The following is a 25,502-nucleotide window of genomic DNA, read 5'->3' on the forward strand; positions in this document are numbered from 1 at the left end:
TAATGGTATGTCTTGCCAATCATCATCAATCACTTTCTAGGCAGTGAATAATGTGGGGCATTGTGAAACGTTTGGGAGAATCGCAATGAGAACAAAGTCTCAATTTCCAAACAGGTATTGAACTGCAAGACAGGATTCTCACTAATGAGCAGCAAGAGACTTAGTTCCCTGTTTTAACATATATTAACATTTCATTATTGGCTTATTTTCCCCTAATTTATATGCAAGTTTCCTTTCTCCCAACTCATAGATAGAAAGTAGATAGTGATAATTCCTGACATGAAAGTCAGAGCGGTTGCCTAGTAACTTCTGGTCAACCCTTGCTACTCTGACTGTCCATCTTGAACACCAATCACCAACATCTCAGAGAAAAAATGAGGACTGCAGATGCTGGAGAGTACAGTCGAAAAGTCCGGTGCTGGAAATGCACAGGAAAATCGAGGTTTCAGACATAAGGAAATGGCTTCACCAGGAAGGGCTTAAGCCCAAAACGTTAATTTTCCTGCTCCTCGGACGCTGCCTGACCAGCTGTGTTTTTCCAGCACCACACTTTTTGACACCAACATCTCAAGGCACAAACTTGAGCTTTGCGCACACACATACTCCCATTCAGGAATATTGACCTTGGACACGTAGAAGCCTCAACATCAGTCAGGCAACTGGATATTTATCAGTCGGGGCTGTGCATCCAAATCACTCAAGGGGATCTGCCATGGTCATTCCTGAAGGTCTATCCACTAAAAGTCAAAGAGATTATCAGGAGCCATGGCTACAAGAAAGCAGTTAGAGAACTCAACTGCAGGGTTTGGAGGCTGGGACAACAAAATGGGACAAATGTGAAGGGGACTGCAACTTAACACTTAAAGAGGCAGTGACAGTACAGCTCGAGAAGGCAATGGGTTGACCTGCTATGCTTGGGCTTAGAGGCAAACTACGGAAGTGAGCAATTAAAAAGATCAGTGGGTTGAGAACACGAGGGTAGTTCAAAGCCCTTGGGGTTCATGAAGAGGGCTACTGTTAAAGGAATGCATACACGTGGGGGATCATCAATGTGCCGATTGTACCAAAATCAGTAGCTGGAACTCACAGAATATGAGTTCCCTAATTGGGACTCTTAATCTGGTTCAATCAGGGAGCCCTGCCAGAGATTCTGGCACACTGATAGCTGACTAAAGATGCAGTAGGAAATTCATCGACTGTTCATGTGTAAGCAAAGGGTGCCCAAGCTTCACGGGACAAAACTGATCGTGAGAGTTTCACCTGGTGACGGGTTGCCTGGCTTTGTGGAGTTATTCAGTGGTGACGAGAGTAAAGTACATTCTTGAAGAAACTTAAGTGCAATGGTTGTCTTTGAGTTGGGGTAAGCATTTCTAACATCATGAGGTAAAAACTTTTATCTACCCACCTCCATAACCAGCGCTCCTCAAACATTCCAGAAGATTCCCCTGGCCTCGGAAACACCATTAGCCATGCGGCTGATGCAGCTACCACCCCCACGCTGATTGATGATGTCACTTCTGCCCCCATCATGGCCACTCCCACAGCCACTTCCGCCCCTCACATCATCGCTGATGCCACAAGCTCAGTGACTACCACCACCCCCACTGCCGTGTCTGCCACCACTTCCGACCCCACCAGCACCACTCACCTGCATTCTGCTGACACGCCCCCCACAGACCCCACTGTCACTATCCCCAGCCCCCAGAACCCCGAGGAGAACACTACCCCTGCTCATGACTCTACCCCCATTCCCCCCACCATCACACCCACTCCAGGTACTGGCTCCGACCCCACTCCCAGCTCTACACCCACACCAGCTCCCAGCTCCCAGCCCTGCCGAGTTTTCACCATCCCTCCAGACCTCCCCCTCACTGAGGACGAACGATCAGTCCTCAGCAAAGGACTCACCTTCGTCCCACTCCGTCCACGCATCAATGTATTTATTACACGCCGTGACATCGAACACTTCTTCCGTCGCCTCCGCCTCCGAGCTTACTTTCACAATCAGGACTCCCGCCCACCTTCCGAGGACCCCTTCGCCCACCTCCAACGCACTGCATCCACCTGGACACCCCGCGCTGGCCTAATACCTGCCCTCGACCTCTTCATTTCCAACTGCCGCCGGGACATTAACCGCCTCAACCTGTCGACCCCCCCTCCCCCACTCCAACCTCTCACCCTCACAACGCGCAGCCCTCCAATCCCAACCTCACCATCAAGCCAGCTGATAAAGAGGGCGCAGTGGTAGTCTGGTGCACTGACCTCTACATCGCTGAAGCCAAACGCCAACTCGAGGACACCTCTTCCTACTGCCCCTTTGACCATGACCCCACCCCCCATCACCAAACCATCATCTCCCAGACCATACAGAACCTCATCACCTCAGGTGATCTCCCATCCACAGCTTCCAACCTCATAGTCCGGGAACCCCGCATTGCCCGGTTCTACCTCCTTCCCAAGATCCACAAGCCTGATCACCCTGGCCAACCCATTGTCTCAGCATGCTCCTGACACACTGAACTCATCTCTACCTACCTCGACACTGTCCTATCCCCCCTAGTCCAGGAACTCCCCACATACGTTCGAGACACCACCCACGCCCTCCACCTCCTCCAAGACTTCCGTTTCCCCGGCACCCAACGCTTCAACATCACCATGGATATCCAATCCCTCTACACCTCCATCCGCCATGACCAGGGCCTCCAAGCCCTCCGTTTTTTCCTCTCTAGACGTTCCCAACAGTACCCTTCCACTGACACTCTCATTCGTTTGGCCGAACTGGTCCTCACCCTTAACAATTTCTCCTTTGAATCCTCCCACTTCCTCCAGACCAAAGGGGTAGCCATGGGCACACGTATGGGCCCCAGCTATGCCTGTCTCTTTGTTGGCTACATAGAACAGTTGATCTTCCGTAATTACACCGGCACCACTCCCCACCTCTTTCTCCGCTACATTGATGACTGCATTGGCGCCACCTCGTGCTCCCGCGAGGAGGTTGAGCAATTCATCAACTTCACCAACACATTCCACCCTGACCTTAAATTTACCTGGACCATCTCTGACACCTCCCTCCCCTTCCTGGACCTCTCCATCTCCATCAATGATGACCGACTTGACACTGACATTTTCTACAAACCCACCGACCCACAGCTACCTGGATTACACCTCTTCCCACCCTATCTCTTGCAAAAATGCCATCCCGTATTCCCAATTCCTCCGCCTCCGCCGTATCTGCTCCCAGGAGGACCAGTTCCACCACAGAACACACCAGATGGCCTCCTTCTTTAGAGACCGCAATTTCCCTTCCCACGTAGTTAAAGATGCCCTCCAACGGATCTCGTCCACATCCCGCACCTCCGCCCTCAGGCCCAACCCCTCCAACCGCAACAAGGACAGAACGCCCCTGGTGCTCACCTCCCACGCTACCAACCTTCGCATAAACCAAATCATCTGCCGACATTTCCGCCATCTCCAAACAGACCCCACCACCAGGGATATATTTCCCTCCCCACCCCTCTCCGCCTTCCGCAAAGACCGTTCCCTCCGTGCCTACCTGGTCAGGTCCACGCCCCCCCTACGACCCACCCTCCCATCCTGGCACTTTTCCCTGCCACCGCAGGAACTGTAAAACCTGTGCCCACACCTCCTCCCTCACCTCCACCCAAGGCCCTAAAGGAGCCTTCCACATCCATCAAAGTTTTACCTGCACATCCACTAATATCATTTATTGTATCCGTTGCTCCCGATGCGGTCTCCTCTACATTGGGGAAACTGGGCGCCTCCCATCAGAGCGCTTCAGGGAACATCTCCGAGACACCCGCACCAATCAACCAAACCGCCCCGTGGCCCAACATTTCAACTCCCCCTCCCACTCTGCCGAGGATATGGAGGTGCTGGGCCTCCTCCACCGCCGCTCCCTCACCACCAGACGCATGGAAGAAGAACACCTCATCTTCCGCCTCGGAACACTTCAACCCCAGGGCATCAATGTGGACTTCAACAGCTTCCTCATTTCCCCTTCCCCCACCTCATCCTAGTTTCTAACCTCCAGCTCAACACTGTCCCCTTGACTTGTCCGACCTGCCTAGCTCCTTTTCCACCTATCCACTCCACCCTCTCCTCCCTGACCTATCACCTTCATCTCCTCCCCCACTCACCCATTGTGCTCTATGCTACTCTCTCCCCACCCCCACCCTCCTCTAGCTTATCTCTCCACGCTTCAGGCTCTCTGCCTTTATTCCTGATGAAGGGCTTTTGCCTGAAACGTCGATTTTGCCTGTCCTCGGATGCTGCCTGAACTGCTGTGCTCTTCCAGCACCACTAATCCAGATTTCTAACATCATGCCTGTTTTTGAGAAGCTTGACTCATTCAAACCTGCCATCAAGAACTGGGCCCAGTATATACAAAGAATGTTTTTTTTCTTTCCAGGCAAACAGCATTATGGCAGAAGAAAAGCAACAAGTACTTCTCCTGACATCCTGTGAAGTCTAACTTTCCCTGAGGACCAGATATTAAAACCTTTCAAGAACTGACAGACATAGTTAAGGAATATCACAATCCCAAGTCTCTACTAATTCTGAGACAGTATCATCTTTACTCGGATGTTTCACTTAAAAGGCATCTAAATGGGTATATGAATAGGAAGGGTTTGGAGGGATATGGGCCGGTGCTGGCAGGTGGGATTATATTGAGTTGGGACATCTGGTCTGCGTGGACGAGTTAGACTGAAAGGTCTGTTTCCATGCTGTACATCTCTATGACTCTATGACTGGCAGAAGACCATGACTTTGGCTTAACCCTTAATGAGATGCTCAAAGACTATTTGGTATGTGTGATTCATGATGCAATTATGCAAAAATAACTACTAGCTGAAGCACACATGGACTTCAAACATGCACTACAACTGACATTATCATTGGAAAATGGTGTAAGTGGAGCATATGAGTTTCATGGTATTCCGATGGAAGTGGATACCCTTGTCCGTCCCACTAAACTTTGGAACACCACTTGAGTGCATCACTCAGGACATATCCAGAGCAGAGAGGCTCTAGGCAGGCCCACAGCAAAACACCAAACCAAAGCCACACCTCAGCCAAATGGTTAAAACTTTCTTCTGGATCTTGATCAGCAAGCCATTATAGTTGCTGCCAATATGCGGACTCAAGTCAGCTAAAAACTCTTATTAGATCTAAATTAAGTAAGATCACAGATATGCCAGTATCCAGGATGATATTCGGGAGAGTTCATATCTGGAAAGTCCACTTACATCTGGTTTGGAACAGTTAAATTGCACAGCAACATCCAAATCAGAACTAATCAAAATAAACATCTGGTTAAAAGCACATTTGGTTCTAATGGAGGTCGATCTCAGCGGAGCTGTATCAGTGATCACACAACTGGTTTTTAACAAAATTCACTCTGGACTCCAGCCCTTAAGTTTGCACAAGACCTTGGCTAGACTGAGAATCCATACTGGCGAATCCCTACAGATTAAGGGTACAACCTCAGCCCCAGCCTGTTATGAGAAACACTGATTGGTGGAAGAGGCTCAGGCCCAAGCTTCTTAGGACAAAATTGATTGCGAGACTTTCACATGGATTGGCTCAGCATCCTTTGATTATAAAATGGCTGCCCAAATGAAATCCTAATTAAATACCTTTCAAAAGCTGATTGGGGGGGGCAGATGTTCACAGGTAAAGGGGCAGCTGGAAAATGGGAAGCCTTCAGATATGAGATAATGAGAGTCCAGCAACAGATTATTCCTATTAGGGTGAAATGAAAGGCTGGTAGGTGTAGGGAATGCTGGATGACCAGAGAAATTGAGGCTTTGGTAAAGAAAAAGAAGCATGTGTATGTCAGGTGCAGACAGAATAGATCGAGTGAATCCTTAGAAGAGTATAAAGGCAGGATGAGTATACTGAAGAGAGAATTCAGGAGGGCAAAAAGGGGACAAGAGATAGCTTTGGCAAATAGGGTTAAGGAGAATCCAAAGGGTTGTTACAAATACATTAAGGATAAAAGGGTAACTGGGGAGAGAATAGGGCCCCTCAAAGATCAGCAAGGCAACCTCTGTGTGGAGCCGCAGGTGATGGGGGAGACACTGAATGAGTATTTTGCCTCAGTCTTTACTGTGGAGAAGGACATGGAATTTATAAAATGTAGGGAAATAGAAGGTGACATCTTGAAAGATGTCCATATTACAGAGCTGGAAGTACTCGTTATCTTGAAACAAAAAAAAGGTGGGTAAATCCCCAGGACCTGATCAGGTGTACCCTACAACTTGGTGGTAAGCTAGGGAAATGATTGCTGGGCCCCTTATTGAGATATTTGTACCATCGATAGTCACAGGTGAGGTGCTGGAAGACTGGAGGTTGGCTGACGTGGTGGCCACTGTTTAAAATAAGGTGGTCAAGCCAGGGAACTATAGACCGGTGAGCCTAATGTTCGTAGTGGTCAAGTTGTTGGGACGGAATCCTGAAGGACAGGACTTATATGTATTTGGAAAGTAAGGATGGATTAGGGATAGTCAACATGGCTTTGCGCATGGTAAATCATGTCTCACAAACTTGATTGAGTTTTCTGAAGTAACAAAGAGGATTGATGAGGGCAGAGCAGTAGATGTGATCTATATGAACTTCAGTATGGCATTTAACAAGGTTCCCCATGGGAGACTGATTAGCAAGGTTAGATCTCATGGAATACAGGGAGAACTAGCCATTTAGATACAGAGCTGGCTCAAAGGTAGAGGACAGAGGGTGGTGGTGGAGGGTTGTTTTTCAGACTGGAGGCCTGTGACCAGTGGAGTGCCACAACGATCGGTGCTAGGTCCTCTAATTTTCGTCATTTATATAAATGATTTAGATATGAACATAGGAGGTATAGTTAGTAAGTTTGCAGATGACACCAAAATTGGAGGCGTAGTGGACAATGAAGAAGGTTACCTCAGATTACAATGGAATCTTGACCAGATGGGCCAATGGGCTGAGGTGTGGCAGATGAAGTTTAATTTAGATAAATGTGAGGTGCTGCATTTTTGAAAAGCAAATCTTAGCAAGACTTAGACACTTAATGGTAAGATCCTAGGGAGTGTTGCTGAACAAAGAGACCTTGGAGTGCAGGTTCATCGGTCCTTGAAGGTAGAGTCACAGGTAGATAGGATAGTGAAGAAAGCGTTTGGTATGCTTTCCTTTATTGGTCAGAGCATCAAGTATAGGAGTTGAGAGGTCATGTTGCGGATGTTGGTTAGGCCACTTTTGGAATAATGCGTGCAATTCTGGTCTCCCTCCTATCGGAAGTATGTTGTGAAACTTGAAAGGGATCAGAAAAGATTTACAAGGATGTTGCCAGAGCTGGAAGATTTGAGCTATAGGGAGAGGCTGAATAGGCTGGGGCTGTTTTCCCTGAGGAGGTTGAGGGGTGACCTTATACAGATTTATAAGATCATGAGAGGCATGGATAGGATAAATAGATAAAGTCTTTTCCCTGGGGTGGGGGAGTCCAGAACTAGAGTGCATTGGTTTAGGGCGAGAGAGGGACGATATAAAAGAGACCCAAGGGGCAACCGTTTCAAGTAGAGGGTGGTGCGTGTATGGAATGAGCTGGCAGAGGAAGTGGTGGAGGCTGGTACAATTGCAACATTCAAAAGTCATCTGGATGGGTATATGAATAGGAAAAGTTTGGAGGGATATAGGCTGGGTGCTGGCAAGTGGGACTCAATTGGGGGGTTGGGATATTTGGTCAGCATGGACAAGTTGGACTGAAGGGTCTGTTTCTGTGCTGTACATCTCTATGAGTCTATAGCTTGAAAGTCTTCCACAAAGGTCTAGAGATTATCAAAGGAGCCAAACCAACATTGTGGACCAAGAAGTAAATTATGGATCTGCAAGGCCCACCATTTAGTGCCATTTGCTTTACAGGCAAAATAGAGGCAAAGATCAGAGAGCTGGAAAGTGAAGTAATCATCAAATCAGGTCTGTTTGCGGAATGGCTATCATTAGTCATACTGGTTATGAAACTCGATGGGTTAGGTCACCTTTGTGTGGATTTTAAACAAAAGGTAAACCACTTTTTGCAGCTGAATAAATACCCAATCCCTCACATAAAAGAATTATACGCAAAGTTGGTGGGGGCCGTTCTTCACAAAATTCAACATGAGCTACACTTACTTTCAATTGTATTTCAATAAGGATTCCCAGAGTTATGCTACAATTAGTACCCATAAAGGCTTGTGCTAATGTATGAGACTGCCACTTGGGGTAACATCAGTTGGTTCAATTTTTCAGCAGACAAGGTCTACCTCAGGTCATCATTTATCCAGATGATGTTCTAATAACAGTGAAATCAAATAAGGAACAGTTAGAGAACTTGGACATAGTCCTAAGAAGTTTTTCTAAAGCTGACGTATGCTTAAGAAGAGAAAAATGTATGTTCTCGTCCCTCCAAGGGACTTACTTGGACTACAGAGTCGAAAAGACTGTGTTACACTCATTGGAATATAAAGTGAGGGCGATCAAAGGTGTCCCAGCCCCCATGCCTATCCAGGAGCTTAAGTCATTTCATGAGCCCTTAAATTATTATGGAAAGTTCATGCATAGCCTAGCCTCGATTCTGGCACTTTTGCATCAACTCTCTTGAAAATGGTTGCACAGACAAGCCCTAATGAAATAAAGAAACAGTTATGGTCCTCTAAGGTGGTGGCATACTATGATCCCAAGAAAGATCTGCGATGCCTCCCTTGAGGGCATTGAGGTGATATTAGCTCATTCAAGGCCGAATGGAGAGGAATTCTCAATAGCGTATGCATCCGGGACTTTGACTAATGTAGAGAGTAAATATACTTAGATAGATTGGTGGTCACAGTTGGAGTCAGGAAGTTCCACTAATACCTTTATGGTCAAAAGATTTGTGATAATCATGGGTCACAAACCCTTACTTGGCTTGTGTAAAGAGGCCGGCAATGCTGCCCATACCTCTTGGCCACATTCAGTGATAGACTCTCATATTAAATGCCTATAATTACAAAAACAACATCCAGTAGGCCAAGTACTGAATGAGAATGCATTGAGCCACCTCCCATTAGCAGATACACCACTGGTGGTGCCCTCAATGGAAGGGTTGTAATGATATTACATTTTCTGGACGTGCTTCCAGTCACAGCTGACTTTGGATGGTGATTGGAGGAAAGCAAATGGCTGTCACAACTAAAATTGAAACCATTTTGGATGTGGAGAGATCAGCTCACAGTACAGGACAGCATGTTGTTGTGGGGACTAAGAGTGATTATCCTGAGCAAAGTCACTGCCAAATATCGGTTGAATTCCACAAAGACCATGCAGGGGTTACCAAAATAAAGATGTTGGTGAGAAGTTATGTCCGGTGATCATGCCTGAATGCAGATATAGTTGATGGGGTAGTGACAACAGTGACAACAAGGACAAAAATTACTACCAGCAGCTCCCCCACATCCATCAGAATGGCCAGGTAAACCTTGGACCCAGTTACACATCAAATACACAGGTTCTTTCATGGGCTTTTATGATCTTAGTCACTGTAGACACCCACTCAAAGTGGGTTAAATGTGCATAGAGTGCATACATTCATCAAAAAAGGGACAATGATAGAAAAACTGTATGCATCTTTTTCAACATATGGGGTCCCAGAGTGTTAGTCACAGATAATGGGCCAGTTGGTTATTAGGGTATTTCCCAAAGTCCAATGCGATTCGACAGGGCAGCTCCATACCACCCTCATCCAATGGCCTGGCAGAAAGAACTGTCCAAACTTTGAAGGCTGGCTTGAAGAAACAGTCTACAGCCTCAAAAGAGATACCAAGCTGTCACTGTTCATATTTGATTATAGAAATATTTCTCAAGCAACTGCAGGGATAGTACCAGCAGAGCTGCTAATGGGTAGAAGACTCTACACTGGTTTAAGTTGGATATTCCCAGACCTGATTGTTGTGGTGTTCCTGAATTAACATGTGAACCAAATGAAAGCCACAAATTCTCAAATGTTGTTTCAGCAAAACATGCCTTGTCCCTCAAGAACAGTCAGAAAGGCTGCTGGAACCCATGGATTAACCTTCTCCATCAGGTGTTGACGAATCCTTAGAATCAGAGATGGACATGATGGAAGGAGCTCCTTCGACACCTTTGCTACTGAAAAAAAAGTGAAATTTTACGGTCCCAGCGCAAGTGGTGAGCTTACATGCATTACACGTAGCCCACATCAGATGCCAAGTCAGATGAACCTGACCCGTGCTAAAATGTCCCAGAAGGCTCTCCAAGAAAAATGGCTGGTTTATGTCCTCAGACTCCAAGGAGGAGGGAAGTTGTGATTACAATGAGATCAGCCTTGAGATGGACTTCATAGAATATCAGTTCCCTGATTGGAGCAGTTAATCTCGTCCAGACAGCCCTGGCCAACAGATAAAAAGCAGAATGTCAGAGATTCTGGCAATCTCATAGCTGACTCTGAAGAGGCAGTACTAAAGTCAAAGACTATACGTATGTAAATAAATGGTGACTTTGTGATTGGATACCTGCATCTGTGGTGTTATTTCAACAAAGAGTATGGGAACGTGCCCGAAGCATACTGTGTGAAGTGTACAGTGTGACTGCTGTTTCCTTCCATCCCGACACAAATAGCAAGTGTGCACAGGGGATAAAAATGGCTGCCACAACACTTGGCATCGGCTGGGTAAATACTGTATCTCATTCTGTGAAGGACTGGGCTTTGATTTCAAGGCCCATCAAAGAGCAATAGCATTATACAGGCAATGCAAGCACTAACTGCTTTACATGAACCTTAGCCCTTGGCCTCATGTGTGGTGTCCAAACCCTGGCTCCCAAGTACTTCTGACCATATCAAATGCTTATGACTCATAAACAATGGTTTGTGGCCTGAAATGATTTACCGTAGTTGCCAAAGTTGCAACCACTTGTTAAATTCACATAGCCTGCACACCTTAGACCATAAAACTTCATGTCGTACTCGGCATGACTAGGGTCTGTACTTGCAATGTTGTAGTTGTTGTTGGAAAGGTATTCAGTCACTCAGGTGATAAAGAAAAATGAAACAAAGAAGAATCACCTTTGTGTTTCCTTTCCAATACGTCTAGGTATAGTCAAAGGATTCAGAGCTGAACTGGACAGAGCTGCACAACAGTGAGCCTGTTGGCATTGGAGTTTTGGATGGACAACTCTGGAAAGGTTTGTGGTTAGATGGCTTAGACATATTGAGTGTGTCCTTCCCAGATGCAGGATTACTGCCCTTGGCTTGAACTCCCATAAGGTTGATGATGGTAAGCAGGGTGGAGGTTGAGGGCCTGGTCAACTCTGGAGTGTCCTAGGAGGGGACACCTGAGGGGGGAGCTGCATGTGGTTTCTCCTCTGGCTGGATGCTTACTGGCACCACACAATGTATTGTGAGGAAAGGGCACCGGTTTTCTCATTCTCTCGGTCACCTTGCCTTGGCACTGATGGCTACAGTGATAGGGTGTAACTAGGCAAAAGTGAGGACTGCAGATGATGGAAACCAGAATCTAGATTAGAGTAGTGCTGGAAAAGCACAGCAGGTCAGGCAGCATCCGAGGAGCAGGAAAATCAACGTTTTGGGCAAAAGCCCTTCATCAGGAATGGAGGCAGGGAACCTCCAGGGTGGAGAGACAAATGGGTTTGGGGGCTGGGGAGAAGGTAGCAAAGAGTACAATGGGTGAATGGGGGTGGGGATGGAGGTGATAGATCAGAGAGGAGGGTGGAGGGAGGTAGCAAAGAGTACAATGGGTGAATGGGGGTGGGGATGGAGGTGATAGGTCAGAGAGGAGGGTGGGGGGAGGTAGCAAAGAGTACAATGGGTGAATGGGGGTGGGGATGAAGGTGATAGGTAAGAGAGGAGGGTGGGGTGAGGTAGCAAAGAGTACAATGGGTGGATGGAGGTGGGGATGAAGGTGATGGGTGAGGGGGAAGGGTGGAGCAGATAGGTGGATGTCTATGGAAATAGCTTTCAGATTCTGCACGTGCTGGACCTGGCTATCCATAAGTTTCCAAACCTGCTCATGGAGGCAGACAGATGTTTGCAAGCCAGAGGGAGTATGGCATACTGATCTCCATGTGTGCAGTCGCGCAGCTTAGAAGAAATGTTGGTTGTGGGACACTCAAGAATGTACAGATGCCACTAGTACCTGCAGGAGACAAAAGAAATAATGCATTGTGAATAAGGTGTCGATGTTCTGATCTGTTAAGAGCACATTCACGCAGGTGGTAATGGCAGAGCAGCATAGCAAGGTGCAATGACCTTTACTTGATTGCCAGAACAGATGAGTTTAAGCATCACCATATGAATGGTCGTGGTTCCTTACATGCCAGGACTAGGATCCACTCCTCATTGAGGGTGAGGAAGCAAACTTTGGGCACCCACCATCCATCCTGGCTCTCTCTACCCTTTTGTGGGCTATTTCTCCTGGAATGAGAGAAAGCGAAGCACTGATTGAGACGAAAGTGAACAACTGTTAGTGCTGGTGTAGGTGGCAGAAAGATGCCAAGGTATCCTAGACAAGTGAGTAGGCAGTCTAGGGGCCACACAGGGTTAGCTGGAGATGGGGATTGGCTGGATGACAACAAGTGAGGGAAGATATTGCAATATAATAGTGAAAGTGATTGACCATACTTGTTGGTGTGAACTATTTGCAGTAACAGAGATAAAGTGAGTATAAGGCTGTAGGGAGATGATGATGGTAACACTTACCCTTGCAGAGCTGAGAAGATCATTAACCTTCTTGTGGTATTGTTGCATATTCTTCAGGACCCTCGATATTGCACTGACCTAGGTAGTGACCTCATAAGAGGCTGGCAGGGTCTGGAGTCATGGTCTCCTTTGCAAGTCCTGGGTAAGAAGTCAGCCCTCATCTACACCACCCCATTCACTTGAACCTCCAGCTCCCTGCCTGCAAAATTTCCCTTTGTCTCACATTTCTGTAGCAAATGAGATGAACTAGAAAGAGCAACTCAGAATTGCCAGCACTTGACCCGATGCATAGTTGAGTTTTAAATATAGCTCTGGTGCCAGGTATCCTGAGATGTCCTGGCAATGCTAAATACTTATTCCTATGACGAGTGAGAGAATACATTGAGCAGGGTACCATAGTGGTTGATGCGCAGGGAGTGAAACGAGTTTGGGAACAGTGAGAAAACTCACTACGCCATGCAGAGACAAACCTTTCATGAAATCTACCAAAATTTCATAATCTCTAATTTTATTTGCTGACTACTTCTTAGATTTATGTTATTTATACCTCCTTGCCATGTCCTTTTTATAATTTCTATTATTAATACATTTATCTATTGTTTTATCTCTGTGCTTTAATTTAATGTTTTCGTACATTTGATTCCTTGCCCTACTACTTTATTTTCAATTTTCTCCACTTTCTAATCATAGACCTTATTAAAACACTGGTCTCTGCATGGTTGTGTAGGACATCACAATGGTCCAGATCACACTTCCTCCAGGGCCCCATGAACTGTCATCTGCCTCTCCCATACCAGTCTTTGAGGCACACATTTATTTTTCTAATCTTGTTTGCACTATTCCAATTTTTATGTGGTTCAAGTAATAATTCAGAGATCATAATCTTTGAGGAATAGCTTCTTAATTTGCCAACTAAACATGTTATTATTAAAGACATTAAATCCTGGCAGTTAAAGAATTTCAAGATAATTGACACAGCTTTGTTAAATGGAGGTCAGGTTTAATCAAGTTGTTTAAAGAACTATCATGCTGTGGATAAAGGCGAACTAGTGGGTTGAGTGTATGTGGAACTCGCTTCCTCAACAGTCAGTGGAAATAGAGTCAGGTAGATAGATTCTTGATGAGCAAGGAAATGACAGGTTATAGATTTATAGATTCAAATAGCCATGCAGCACAGAAACAGACCCTTTGGTCCAACTTGTCCATGCTGATCAAGTTTCCTCACACTAAACTAGTCCCACTTGTTTGCATTTGGCCCGTATCCCTCCAAACCATTCTTTTCATTTACCTATCCAATGTTGTAACTGTATATCATCTACCACTTCCTCTGACAGTTCATTCCACATATGAACCACACTCTATGTGAAAAAAAATCCCTAAAGTCACTTTTAAATCTTTCTCCTCTCACCTTAAAAATGTGCCTCCTAGTTTTAAACTCTCCTACCCGATGGAAAATACCTCTGCTATTCACCTGGTAAGGTGAATTGGCCATGCTAAATTGCCCATAGAGATAGGTGAAGGGGTAAATGTAGGGGAATGGGTCTGGGTGGGTTGCTCTTCGGAGAGTCGGTGTGGACTTGTTGGGCCAAAGGGTCTGTTTCCACACTAAGTAATCTAATCTATTCACCTTACCTATGTCTTTTCAGATTTTATGAACCTCTGTAAGGTCACCCCTCAACCTCCTATGCTCCTGTGAAAAGATCCCATCCTATCCAACCTCTTCTTATAGCTGAAATCTTCCAGTCCTGGCAACAGCCTGGTAAATCTTTTCTGAATCCTTTCCAGTTTAATAATATCCTTCCCATAGCAGGGCGACCAGAACTGTACACCGTGCTCCTGAAGAGGCCTCACCAATGTCCTGCTCAACCTCAAGATGATGTCTTAACTCCTACACTCTATGGTCTGAGCAATGCAGGGTAAGCGTGCCAAATGCCTTCTTAACCACTCTGGACACCTGTGACGCAACTTTCAAAGAACTATGTACCTGAATCCCTAGGTGTCTCTGTTTGACAACACCAGCCTCGACCCTATCATTAACTGTATAAATCCCGCCCTTGTTTCTAATATCAAAATGCAATATCTCATATTTATCCAAATTAAACTTCACCTGGCATTCCTAAGCCAATTGGCCCAATGATCAAGATCCCTTTATAACCTTAGATAACCTTCTTCACTTTCGACTATATCTTGGTGTCATCCACAAACTTACCAACCATGCCTCCTAAATTTTCATCCAAATCATTCATATAAATGAAAAAGAAAAATGGACCCAGCACCAATCCCTGTGGAACACTGCTAGTCATAGGCCTCCAGGATGAAAAACAACCTTCCACCACCACCCTCTATCTCCTACTATCAAGCAATTTAGTGTCCAATTGGCAAGATCTCCCTTAATCCCATGTGATCTAACTTTACTAATTAGTCAAGCAAGTGGACTGTGTCAAAAGCTTTACTAAAGTCCATGCTACTGCTCTGCCCTCATCAACCTTTTTGATCACATTTTCAAACAACTCAAGTTTGTCAGATACGATTTCCCATGCACAAAGCCATGGAGACTATCCCTAATTAGTCCTTGCCTCTCCAAATACATGTAAATCCTATCTTTCAGAATTCCCTCCAACAATTTACCCATCATTAATGTCAGACTCACCAGTCTATAGTTCCCAGACTTTTCCTTACACACTTTCGTAGAATCACAGAATCCCAACAGACCATTTGGCTCAACAAGTCCACACCAACCCTCCACAGTGTAACCCATGTAGACCCATTCCTTACCCTATTATTTTTACATTTCCCCGGACTAATGCACCTAACCTACACATCCCTGAACACCATGGGCAATTTATTAATTGCCAATTCACCTAAACTGCACATCTTTGGACTGTGGAAGGAAACCGGAGCACCTGGAGGAAACTGACGCAAACACGGGGAGAATGTGCAAACTCCACACAGATAGTTGCCAGAGCCTGGAATCAAACCTGGTCCCCTGGTGATGTGAGGCAGTAGTGCTAACCACTGAGTCACCATGCTGCCTTTCTCAAATAAAGGCACAACATTAGACACCCACCAGTCCTTGCACCTCACTTGTGGCTGATGTTCTTGGGGTCAATAGGAATGTAGAAGAATCAGATCAGTTATGATCTCACTGAATGACACAGCAAGCTCAACTTGCTGAATGACCTACTCCTGGTCCTAATTCCTATGTTTGTATGTTTTCATTTAAGCCGGTTTATCCAGGATAACATCAAGGCAATAGGCATTTTGATAAATCCTAGATAAAACAATAAATCTCAAACATTTTCCAGATTGGCATGAATTTTAAAACTAATCTGATGTCAGGCTGTTCATTTCAGACACAGCAATCAATTGCAATATTCTCTTCTGTTAAACTGATATATATTAAAGAGAGACATAACCACTGAACACAGTTGTGTTAACATACAATTTTTTGATATGCTTTACACATATATGATCTACAACTTTTTCTTCCTGTTATTTTCTAAAAATGTGTTGATTCACTTCTGAATGAAATGTTTATATTGCCATGCCTTGCCTTACAGACACACCTTAAAAAGAGAAGTCACACTTAGTTCAAGCTACCAAAGCAAGGAGTGAAGTAAATGTTTTGTCTTTAAATGAATACAAAAATGAAACAGCTGAACAAAAGCACATGGTCAATTATAAAGTGTCAATGAATTGCAGCACTTCTAACAGTTTTATCCAAAGAAGGAATTAGCCACTATAACCTTGATTTGTTTTGTTTTCATAAATCAATCATGGAAATCTGGTTCTAGACTGTTTATTGACATAATAATACTTTGAGATTTAGAATGGAAAGGAATTTTGGTTTAATTTGTTCCAGTTATGATTCTTGGATAGCTAAAAGGAATCTAGAAACACAAAACTATAGTGGTTAGGAATTGTGATATGCAGTCCCATGGAGAAGGTGTATTTACATATTCGTATGTGTTGAGAAAAGGGGAAAAGGACGTTGTCTTACATCTCAGTCCGTATGTCAATATGCCTTTAAGAGATATCTCATGATAGCACTTCATCATAGCACATTATCTAAGTTATAAAGACCTCATATTCCATTTTACCTCAAATCACTTAAACCATGTCACTACTGGAGGCGTGCTCCCTTGATATTGTTTAATATTAGCCCAGAACCTCTCCATTAGAGCATATATTCAAAGTGGTATCTTGTCACCTAAGCTATTTTTGGCAGAGTTTGATATCGGACAGTTCATAGGAGATTTGAGGTTCTCTAGATCAATTAGCTGGTGATGCTAATTCCAAAAAAAAAATTCAGACTTTAAATGTACATTAACCATCTCCTAGAAATACTTTCCCTTTAAGTAATTTGAAAATCACTTTTAGCATAATTCATCACTATTACCCATAAAGTTGGATGACCTTTTTAATCAATAAAAATGGAATGAAATCTATTTTCTCCCTAAGTACATCAAGAAAGAAGAGGTAAAATAGGAAAAAGACATTCAGGAGTTGGGAAGGTAGTCAAAATGGGGAAGCTTTAGCAGTGATAATTTAATGTCAAGGAATTTAGGGGTCATGATGCACGAGTCATGTAAATTTGGTTCAGAGATACAAAAACCAGCAAAAAGAAGTCAGCATTATTATGGGCTATGTCACATAATGAGGAGCTATTTATACCATTCTTGACAGAACTCAATTTACACAGGTATCACTTGTCAGAAGCAGCAAGACCATCTTGATCTTAAATTTTATATAGCTGGATGATCTGCAGAACAATCTGCAGTTTCTAATAGAAAGAACCAAATGTCTCCCATTGATTTCTTCTAATAATAAATAGTTTGACTGCATTCAAATATGCACCCAGGTAAAAACAATGACTGCAGATGCTGGAAACTAGATTCTGATTAGTGGTGCTGGAAGAGCACAGCAGTTCAGGCAGCATCCAAGGAGCTTCGAAATCGACGTTTCGGGCAAAAGCCCTTCATCAGGAATAAAGGCAGTGAGCCTGAAGTGTGGAGAGATAACCTAGAGGAGGGTGGGGGACGCCTGGAGGAAGAACGCCTCATCTTCCGCCTCGGAACACTTCAACCCCAGAGCATCAATGTGGACTTCAACAGTTTCCTCATTTCCCCTTCCCCCACCTCACCCTAGTTCCAAACTTCCAGCTCAGCACTGTCCCCACGACTTGTCCGGACTTGTCCTACCTGCCTATCTCCTTTTCCACCTATCCACTCCACCCTCTCCTTCCTGACCTATCACCTTCATCCCCTCCCCCACTCACCCACTGTACTCTATGCTACTTTCTCCCCACCCCCACCCTCCTCTAGCTTATCTCTCCACGCTTCAGGCTCTCTGCCTTTATTCCTGATGAAGGGCTTTTGCCTGAAACGTCGATTTCGAAGCTCCTTGGATGCTGCCTGAACTGCTGTGCTCTTCCAGCACCACTAACCCAAATATGCACCCAGTCAACTGACTACTGAACTATGGAAAAGAATACAGGTACAAAGGGAACAAATCAACAGAGGCCCTGGTGAAGTATAAGAAAGCAATTAGGAGATCAAAGAGTGGGCACACAAAACACAAAGAGGGGACTAGTGAGCAAAATAATGGAGAATCCCAAGATATCAAGGCAAAGTATATAACCAGGGGAAGAGTTGGGGGAATGTGCATCTGGAGCAGGAGGATATTGACAGGGTGTTAACAAAATCTGACTTCACTTTGGAAAAGGGGAGGTGATGACCTAGTGATATTGTCACTGAATGATTAATTCAGAAATGAAGGTAATATTCTGAGGACCTAGGTTTGAATCCTGCCATGGCAGACAGTGGAAGCTGACTTCAACAAAAGTTTGAAATTAAGAATATAATGATGACAATGAAACAACTATGGATTATTGGAAAAAAAAATCTAGTTCACTCATGTCCTTTAGGGCAGGAAACCGCCTTAACTGGTCTTAAATCCTTATGTGTGACTCCAGTTCCACAGCAATGTGATTGATTCTCATTGACTCACTGAGCAGTTAATGGCAGTGTGGCCAGCAATGTTCACATCCCATGAATGAATAAAGAAAATGTAAGTACAGAATTCAGGACAAAGAACTATGACGTTCCTGAGCAGTTTTACACAGGGAGTGAAGCAGTCTTGGAGATTTCCACGGGCTTAAAAGTGAACAAATTCAGCTCCAAATGGTGAATGTTGTGGGAGACGAGGAAAGAAATTACCAGAGTTCTGAGTCAAATATTTAATTCTTCTCTGGCCAGAGAACAGATGCTAGAGGACTGGAACACAACTAATGAGATTCCAATCCTCAAGAGCAGTAACGATATATTAGGGAATTATAGACCAGTAAGTCTCACATTACTGGTGGAGAAAGTTCTAAAGGAGAGAATTAATCTCCACTTGGAGTGGCAAGGTTTGATTGAGAATAGTTAGAATGGTTTTGTCAGAGGGAGATCAAACTTAGAGAGAAAGTGAGGGCTATAGATGCTGGAGATCAGAGCTGAAAATGTGTTGCTGGAAAAGCACAGCAGGTCAGGCAGCATCCAAGGAACAGGAGAATCGACGTTTCGGGCATAAGCCCTTCTTCAGGAAGAAGAGATCAAACTTAACAAATTTAATTGAACTTTTTGAGAATGTGATCATGTATACAGATAAGGGCAGTGAATTTGATGTATTTTATATGGATTTCAGCAAAGCCTTTGACAAGTTGCCTGGCGAGACATTGCTAAAGAGGGTTGAAGCTCATGGGGTCCAGGATAACTTAGCAAGTTGGATCCAAAATTGGCTACGTGGTAGGAGACAGAGGGTGGTGATAGAAACTGTTTGTATGATTTGATTTCATTTGATTTATTTAACGTCACATGTACCTAAGTACAGTGAAAAGCTTTGTTTATGAGCAGTACAGCCAGATCATAGTAACAAAGGACATGTAGATCATAGAATGAGAAAAACAAACTTAGATAGAGGCATACCGATTATGTTGCACAGGACATGCACTAGGCAAGATCAGCATTATTTGAAGTTAGACAGTCCATTCATCAGTCTAATAGCAGGAGGGAAGAAGCTGTTCCTGAGACTGTTGGTGCATGTGTTTAAGCATCTGTATCTTCTGCCTGACAGAAGAGGTTGTAGGAGAGCATTATTAGAGTGCAATGTGTCTTTGGTGACTTTGGTAGCCTTTCCATGGCAACAAGCCATGTGAATGGACTCCATGGATGGAAGGTTGTTTCCATGATTGTCTAGGCTGTGCACACTAGATTGGATTAGATTCCCTACAATGTGCGAACAGCCATTCAGCCCAACAAGTGCACACTGACCCTCCGAAGAGTAACCCACCCAGACCCATTCCCCCTATTTACCCCTGACTAATGCACCTACCACTATGAGCAATTTAGCATGGCCAATTCACCTGACCTGCACATCTTTGGACTGTGGGAGGAAACCAGAGCACCTGGAGGAAGCCCACGTGGACACGGGGAGAATGTGAAAACTCCACACAGAGAGTCACCCAAGGCTGGAATTGAACCCAGGTTCCTGGTGCTGTGAGGCAGTAAGTGCTAGTCACTGAGCCACCGTGCCGCCCACTACCTTCTGAAGTTTCATATGGTGTTGGACCAGTTGTCATACCAGGCCATCATGCACCTGGACAGCATGCTTTCAATGGTGCATCTGTAAAACTTGTTGACGGTCCTTATGGACATGCTAAACTCCCTGAGCCACCCGAGCAGGAAGAGGCATTCTTGCACCTTCTTGACTGTCACGTCTATGTGGGAAGTTCAGGACAAGTTGCCAATTATCATCATTCCTAGGAACTTGACCCTCTCTACCCTCTCAACCTCAGCTCTGTTCATGTAGATGGGGCATGTTCTCCTCCTTTCTTTCTGAAGTCCATGATTAGTTCTTTAGTTTTACCAATGTTGAGACAGAGGTTGTTCTCAATGCACGACATCACCAAACCCTCCATTTCCGTTCAGTATTCGGACTCATTATCTAGAAGTGGGCGGCATGGTGGCACAGTGGTTAGCACTGCTGCCTCACAGCGCCAGAGACCAGGTTCAATTCCCAACTCTGGCGACTCTCTGTGTGGAGTTTGCACATTCTCCCCGTGTCTGCGTGGGTTTCCTCCAGGTGCTCCGGTTTCCTCCCACAGACTAAAAATGTGCAGGTTAGGTGAATTGGCCATGCTGAAATGCCCGTAGTGTTAGGTGAAGGGGTAAATGTAGGGGAATGGGTCTGGGTGGGTTGCACTTCGGCGGGTTAGTGTGGACTTGTTGGGCCGAAGGGCCTGTTTCCACACTGTAAGTAATCTAATCAAAAAGTCACTGGAAGTCATGAGTTCAGTGGCGTACCACATGGATCAGTACTGGGTTCATTATTGTTCCTAATATATATAAATGACATTGATGAAAATATGGGGGGGATGATATAAAGTTTGTGGATGACATGAAGATTGTTCAGGTGTTTAAACAGTGAACAAGAAGGTCTTATGTACTGGATGGATTGGTCAGATGGCCAGATCAGTGCCATATGGAATTTAACCCTGATAAGAGAGAGGTTTGGCTAAAGTAACAAGACAAGGGAATACTGAATGAATACTAGAAAACTCAGATGAACAGAGGGATCATGGATACTTCTCTACTGATCACTAAAGGCAGCAGGACAGATTAATAGGTTAGTTAAGGTGGCATACAGAGCAGTTGCCTTTATTAGTTGTGGCACAGATTATAACAGCAGGCAAGTTAAGTTGGAGCTGTACAGGACTTTGGTTAGACCACAGCTGGAATATAGTGTGTGCTTCTTATCACTGCACTAAAGGAAGGATATAATTACATCAGAGGGGCTGCATAGGAGATTCACCAGAATATTGCCAGGCATGGCACAGTTTAGCTATGAAGAGAGGCTGGATTAACTTGGGATTGTTTTGTTTTGAACGCAGAAGGCTGAAAGGGATCCTGATTGAAGTATATAAGACTATAAGGGACAGGGCAAAAAGAAAGTTGAAGAGTTAATAACAAAGGGGCATAATTTTTAAGGTTAGAGGCAAAAGGATCAGTGGAGATTTGAGGAAACAATCTTTTTCTCAGAGGGTGGTGAGTATCTGGAATTACTACTTGGAAGGTAGTTGAGGCAAAAACTCTCAACGTTTCAAAAGTACTTGGATAAGCACTTAAAATATAATATTCAAGGCTATGGATCCAGTGATGAGAGGTGGGACTCATGTAGATAGAGTTGTTATTGTCAGTGCAGACTCGATGGGCCAAAGGGCCTCTGCTGTACTTTATGATTCTGTGATTATTGCATATCTACCTGTCAAACCATTTTTTGTAGTAAAATATGATATGTAATATTAATGATGGTGCAACTCTAACATCACTAGAACACAGAAGAGCAGAGAGACAGATATTTGTAATGGAGTCTTTACAAGAGAAATACATATAAAAACTGTGTGCAATATGTTGTATATCTTAATGTAAATAAAGTGATTAGTGTATTGAAGAGAGTACAAACTAATGATGCCAAGCATTCAGAGCAGCAGTAGTCTCGTAAAAATGCACAGCAATCAAGAATGCAAGTGTAGACACCCAATACCCTTGAAAAACAAGAGCATGAGAAAGGTACAAAAAATATTTACAAAGATATTACCAGGGTTGGAGGGGTTGAGCTGGAGGGAGAAGCTGAAAAGGCTGGGTCTGTTTTCCCTGGACCATCAGAGGCTGAGGGGTGACCTTATAGAAGTGTATAAAATCATGAGAGGCATGGATAGGATAAATCAACATGGTCTTTTCCCCATGATAGCAGAGTCCAAAACTAGCGTGCATAGGTATAAGGTGAGAAAGGAAAGATTTAAAAAGGTCCTAAGGGACAACTTTTTCCACACAGAGAGTGGTGTATGTATGGAATAAGCTGCCAAAGGAAGTGGTGGAAGCTGGTACAATTACAATATTTAAAAGGCATCTGGTTGGGTATATGAATAGAAAGGGTTCAGGGGGATATGGGTCACGTCCTGGCAAATGGTACTAGATTAATTTAGAATATCTGGTCGGCATGGATGAGTTGGATCCAAGGTCTGTTTCCACGCTGCCCATTTCTTTGAATCTATGACTGTATAGAATCTATGAAGGAACAAACAGCAGGTGAGAATCTGTAGGAGATGCATAACCCACAGATTTAACTGCAGTAGTCTAAGGCATGGTGATCATAGAATTCTTTCAAAGCAACCTCCTCTGCAACAACCATAGCAGCAGGGAATCAGTTACAGAACCTTTCTGTTTGTTGCACAGGTGCCTGTACACAACCTCTGTTAAAGAAATGGCATTGACAGTGACTGTTAACGTCACTTAAATCTTTACCTTGAGATTATTGTCAGAATAACCAAATTTTGATTGATGGTGGATAACTTTGAATTGAATGAAGTAAAGAAGCCTCAAGCTGACTGTACACAATAATGTTCACTTTGCCATGAAATTGTCTCATTCTCTTATTTGATCTCTCTCCTCCAGCCCAAAATCTGCATTGTGCCTTTAATGCATTATGTCTGGAACAAGGTCTAAATAAACATATTTAAACGTGCTCAATTCTAAGGGAAGCAAACTTTATATATAACTGTAATTTCTCTGCATGTGCAATGCTTCAGGTGAATTTCCACGTTTACACGAATTACCTCCAGTTGCTCCACGAACTATAATTGACCAATTGACACAGTGGTCCTCAGTGCTTTACGATTCTGCATGTATGATTTCAATTTCATTGACATCTTGACTTCCCAGTCCCCGCATTAGGTGAGCATTCTGCAAAATGCCAAAATTGTACTGAACTGTGAATAATAAGAAAAGAACTATACTGGGAAAAGTGTGTGCTATTAGCACAACACACGCCTGACTGAATTTGCACAAACAATTTTCTCAGCATTCACAATTTTTCCCTTCTAATCTTAATAAAGGCTGAAGTGGTTGGTAAAGAAAACAATAATTTATTTTTGGCTGACCTCGGAGCTTCCTTGTACTCTGTCCAAGGATCTTTCTCATACCAGCTCTGATAAAGGGATTTTCCCTCATAACCATCATCAGGACTGGGAATCTGAAAGGAAGTTTAAACAAAACCATATTATATTTTTTGCAGTTTACTGTGAGCCTATCTTAGCTGTAACATAAATGATATTGCTGGTAACATCCTTGTTAAAATAAAGGTTAATTTCTTTTCCAAGCCACACATCATCCAGACCCAGAATTATATCATCATTCCCTCACTGTCACTGAGTCAAAATCCTAGAACCCCCTTCCTAATACCACTTTGGGCGAACCCACACCACACAGTCTGTAGTAGTTTAAGGCAGCAGCTAACAACCACTTTCTCAAAGGCAATTAGAGTTGTGAAATAAATTCTGGCCCAAACAGTAATACCTATATTCTAAGAAAGAATGATAAAATCTTATATCACTGGCTTTGGAGATCAGCAAGGTACTTTGCTAAATCATTAGTGAGAGGACCCAACTTAAATAGAAAGATTTTGGAGCCCTTAACAGGCTTAGAAAACTAATCAATTGAAAAACATGAATGATTTACTGGTGGTGGTTAGTACATATGTGAAATAGCACTCACTGATAAAAAAGAGAAAAAAAAAGATAGATTTTGGTTAATTCTTTGGCTTTAACAAAATATGCCTCAGGCTCAACATAAGTGGAACATATTTTTAAAAACCTATTCCCCATGGAATGCGGCTTTTGAGTCACTGATTTAAAACAGAGATTAAGCAAATATTTTTATCTGAAAGCATCATGAGTCTTCGTAGCTCATTTTTTGAAAAGGTGGTGGAAGAAAGTCCTTGAATATTTTAAGGCAAAGGATGGGGGGGGGGGGTGGAGGTGGGGGTGGGGGGGTGAGGGTGGGGGGGGGGGGGTGGAGGTGGGGGGGGTGAGGTTGGGGGGGTGAAGTTGGGGGTGGGTGGAGGTGGGGGGGTTGGGGTGAGGGTGGGGGGTGGAGATGGAGGTGGAGGTGGGGGGGGGCTGGAGGTGGGGGGGGTGAGGGTGGGGGGAGGGGGTGGAGGTGGGGGGGTGAGGGTGGGGGCGAGGGATTTGCTAACACTCTTTGGGAGGGTTTATACTAAGTCAGCAGGGAGGGATGGGAACCTAAATTATAGTTCCAGTGTCCAGGAGGTTGATAGTAGTGAGATCAGAAATGAGGTTGCAAGATTTCACCAGCAAGCAAGCTGTTGGCTTGAAGTGTGTCTACTTCAATCCCAGGAGTTCCAGATTAAGGTGGGTGAACTTGCAGCATGGGCTTGTACCTGGGACTTTGATATTGTAGCCATTTCAGAGACATGGATCGAGCAGGGACAGAAGTGGTTATTGCAGGTTCTGGGATTTACATGTTTCAGTAAGAACAGAGAAGATGGTAAAAGAGGGGGAAGTGTGGCATTGTTAGTCAAAGACAGTATTAAAATGGCAGAAAGGATATTTGAGGACTCGTTCTACTGAGGTAGTATGGGCTGAGGTTAGAAAAAGGAAAGGAGAGGTCACCCTGTTGAAAGTTTTCTATAGGCCTTCGAATTGTTCCAGAGATGTAGAGGAAAGGATAGCAAAGATGATTCTGGATAGGATTGAGTGTAACAGGGTAGTTGTCATGGGGGACTTCAGCTTTCCAAGTATTGACTGGAAACACTACAGTTAAAGTACTTTAGATGGGTCAGTTTTTGTCCAATATGTGCAGGAGGGTTTCCTGGCACAGTTTGTAGACAGACCAACAAGGGGTTAGGCCACAATGGA

At 44.2% G+C, this 25,502-nt stretch overlaps 1 protein-coding gene across 1 annotated transcript in view; it reads right to left on the minus strand.

Moving 5' to 3' along the window:
- Window positions 1-25,502, minus strand: part of naalad2 (N-acetylated alpha-linked acidic dipeptidase 2) — a 153,813-nt gene that overhangs the window by 39,776 nt on the left and 88,535 nt on the right. The window contains exon 14 of the mRNA XM_043691542.2: window positions 23,727-23,818. Coding sequence (XP_043547477.2) covers window positions 23,727-23,818 — 92 coding nt within the window. The remainder of the gene's footprint in view (window positions 1-23,726; window positions 23,819-25,502) is intronic.

The sequence above is a fragment of the Chiloscyllium plagiosum genome, unplaced genomic scaffold, assembly GCF_037043375.1.
Source record: "Chiloscyllium plagiosum isolate Xiang-an unplaced genomic scaffold, Cpla_swu_hap1 HiC_scaffold_6, whole genome shotgun sequence".
NCBI lineage: Eukaryota > Metazoa > Chordata > Chondrichthyes > Orectolobiformes > Hemiscylliidae > Chiloscyllium > Chiloscyllium plagiosum.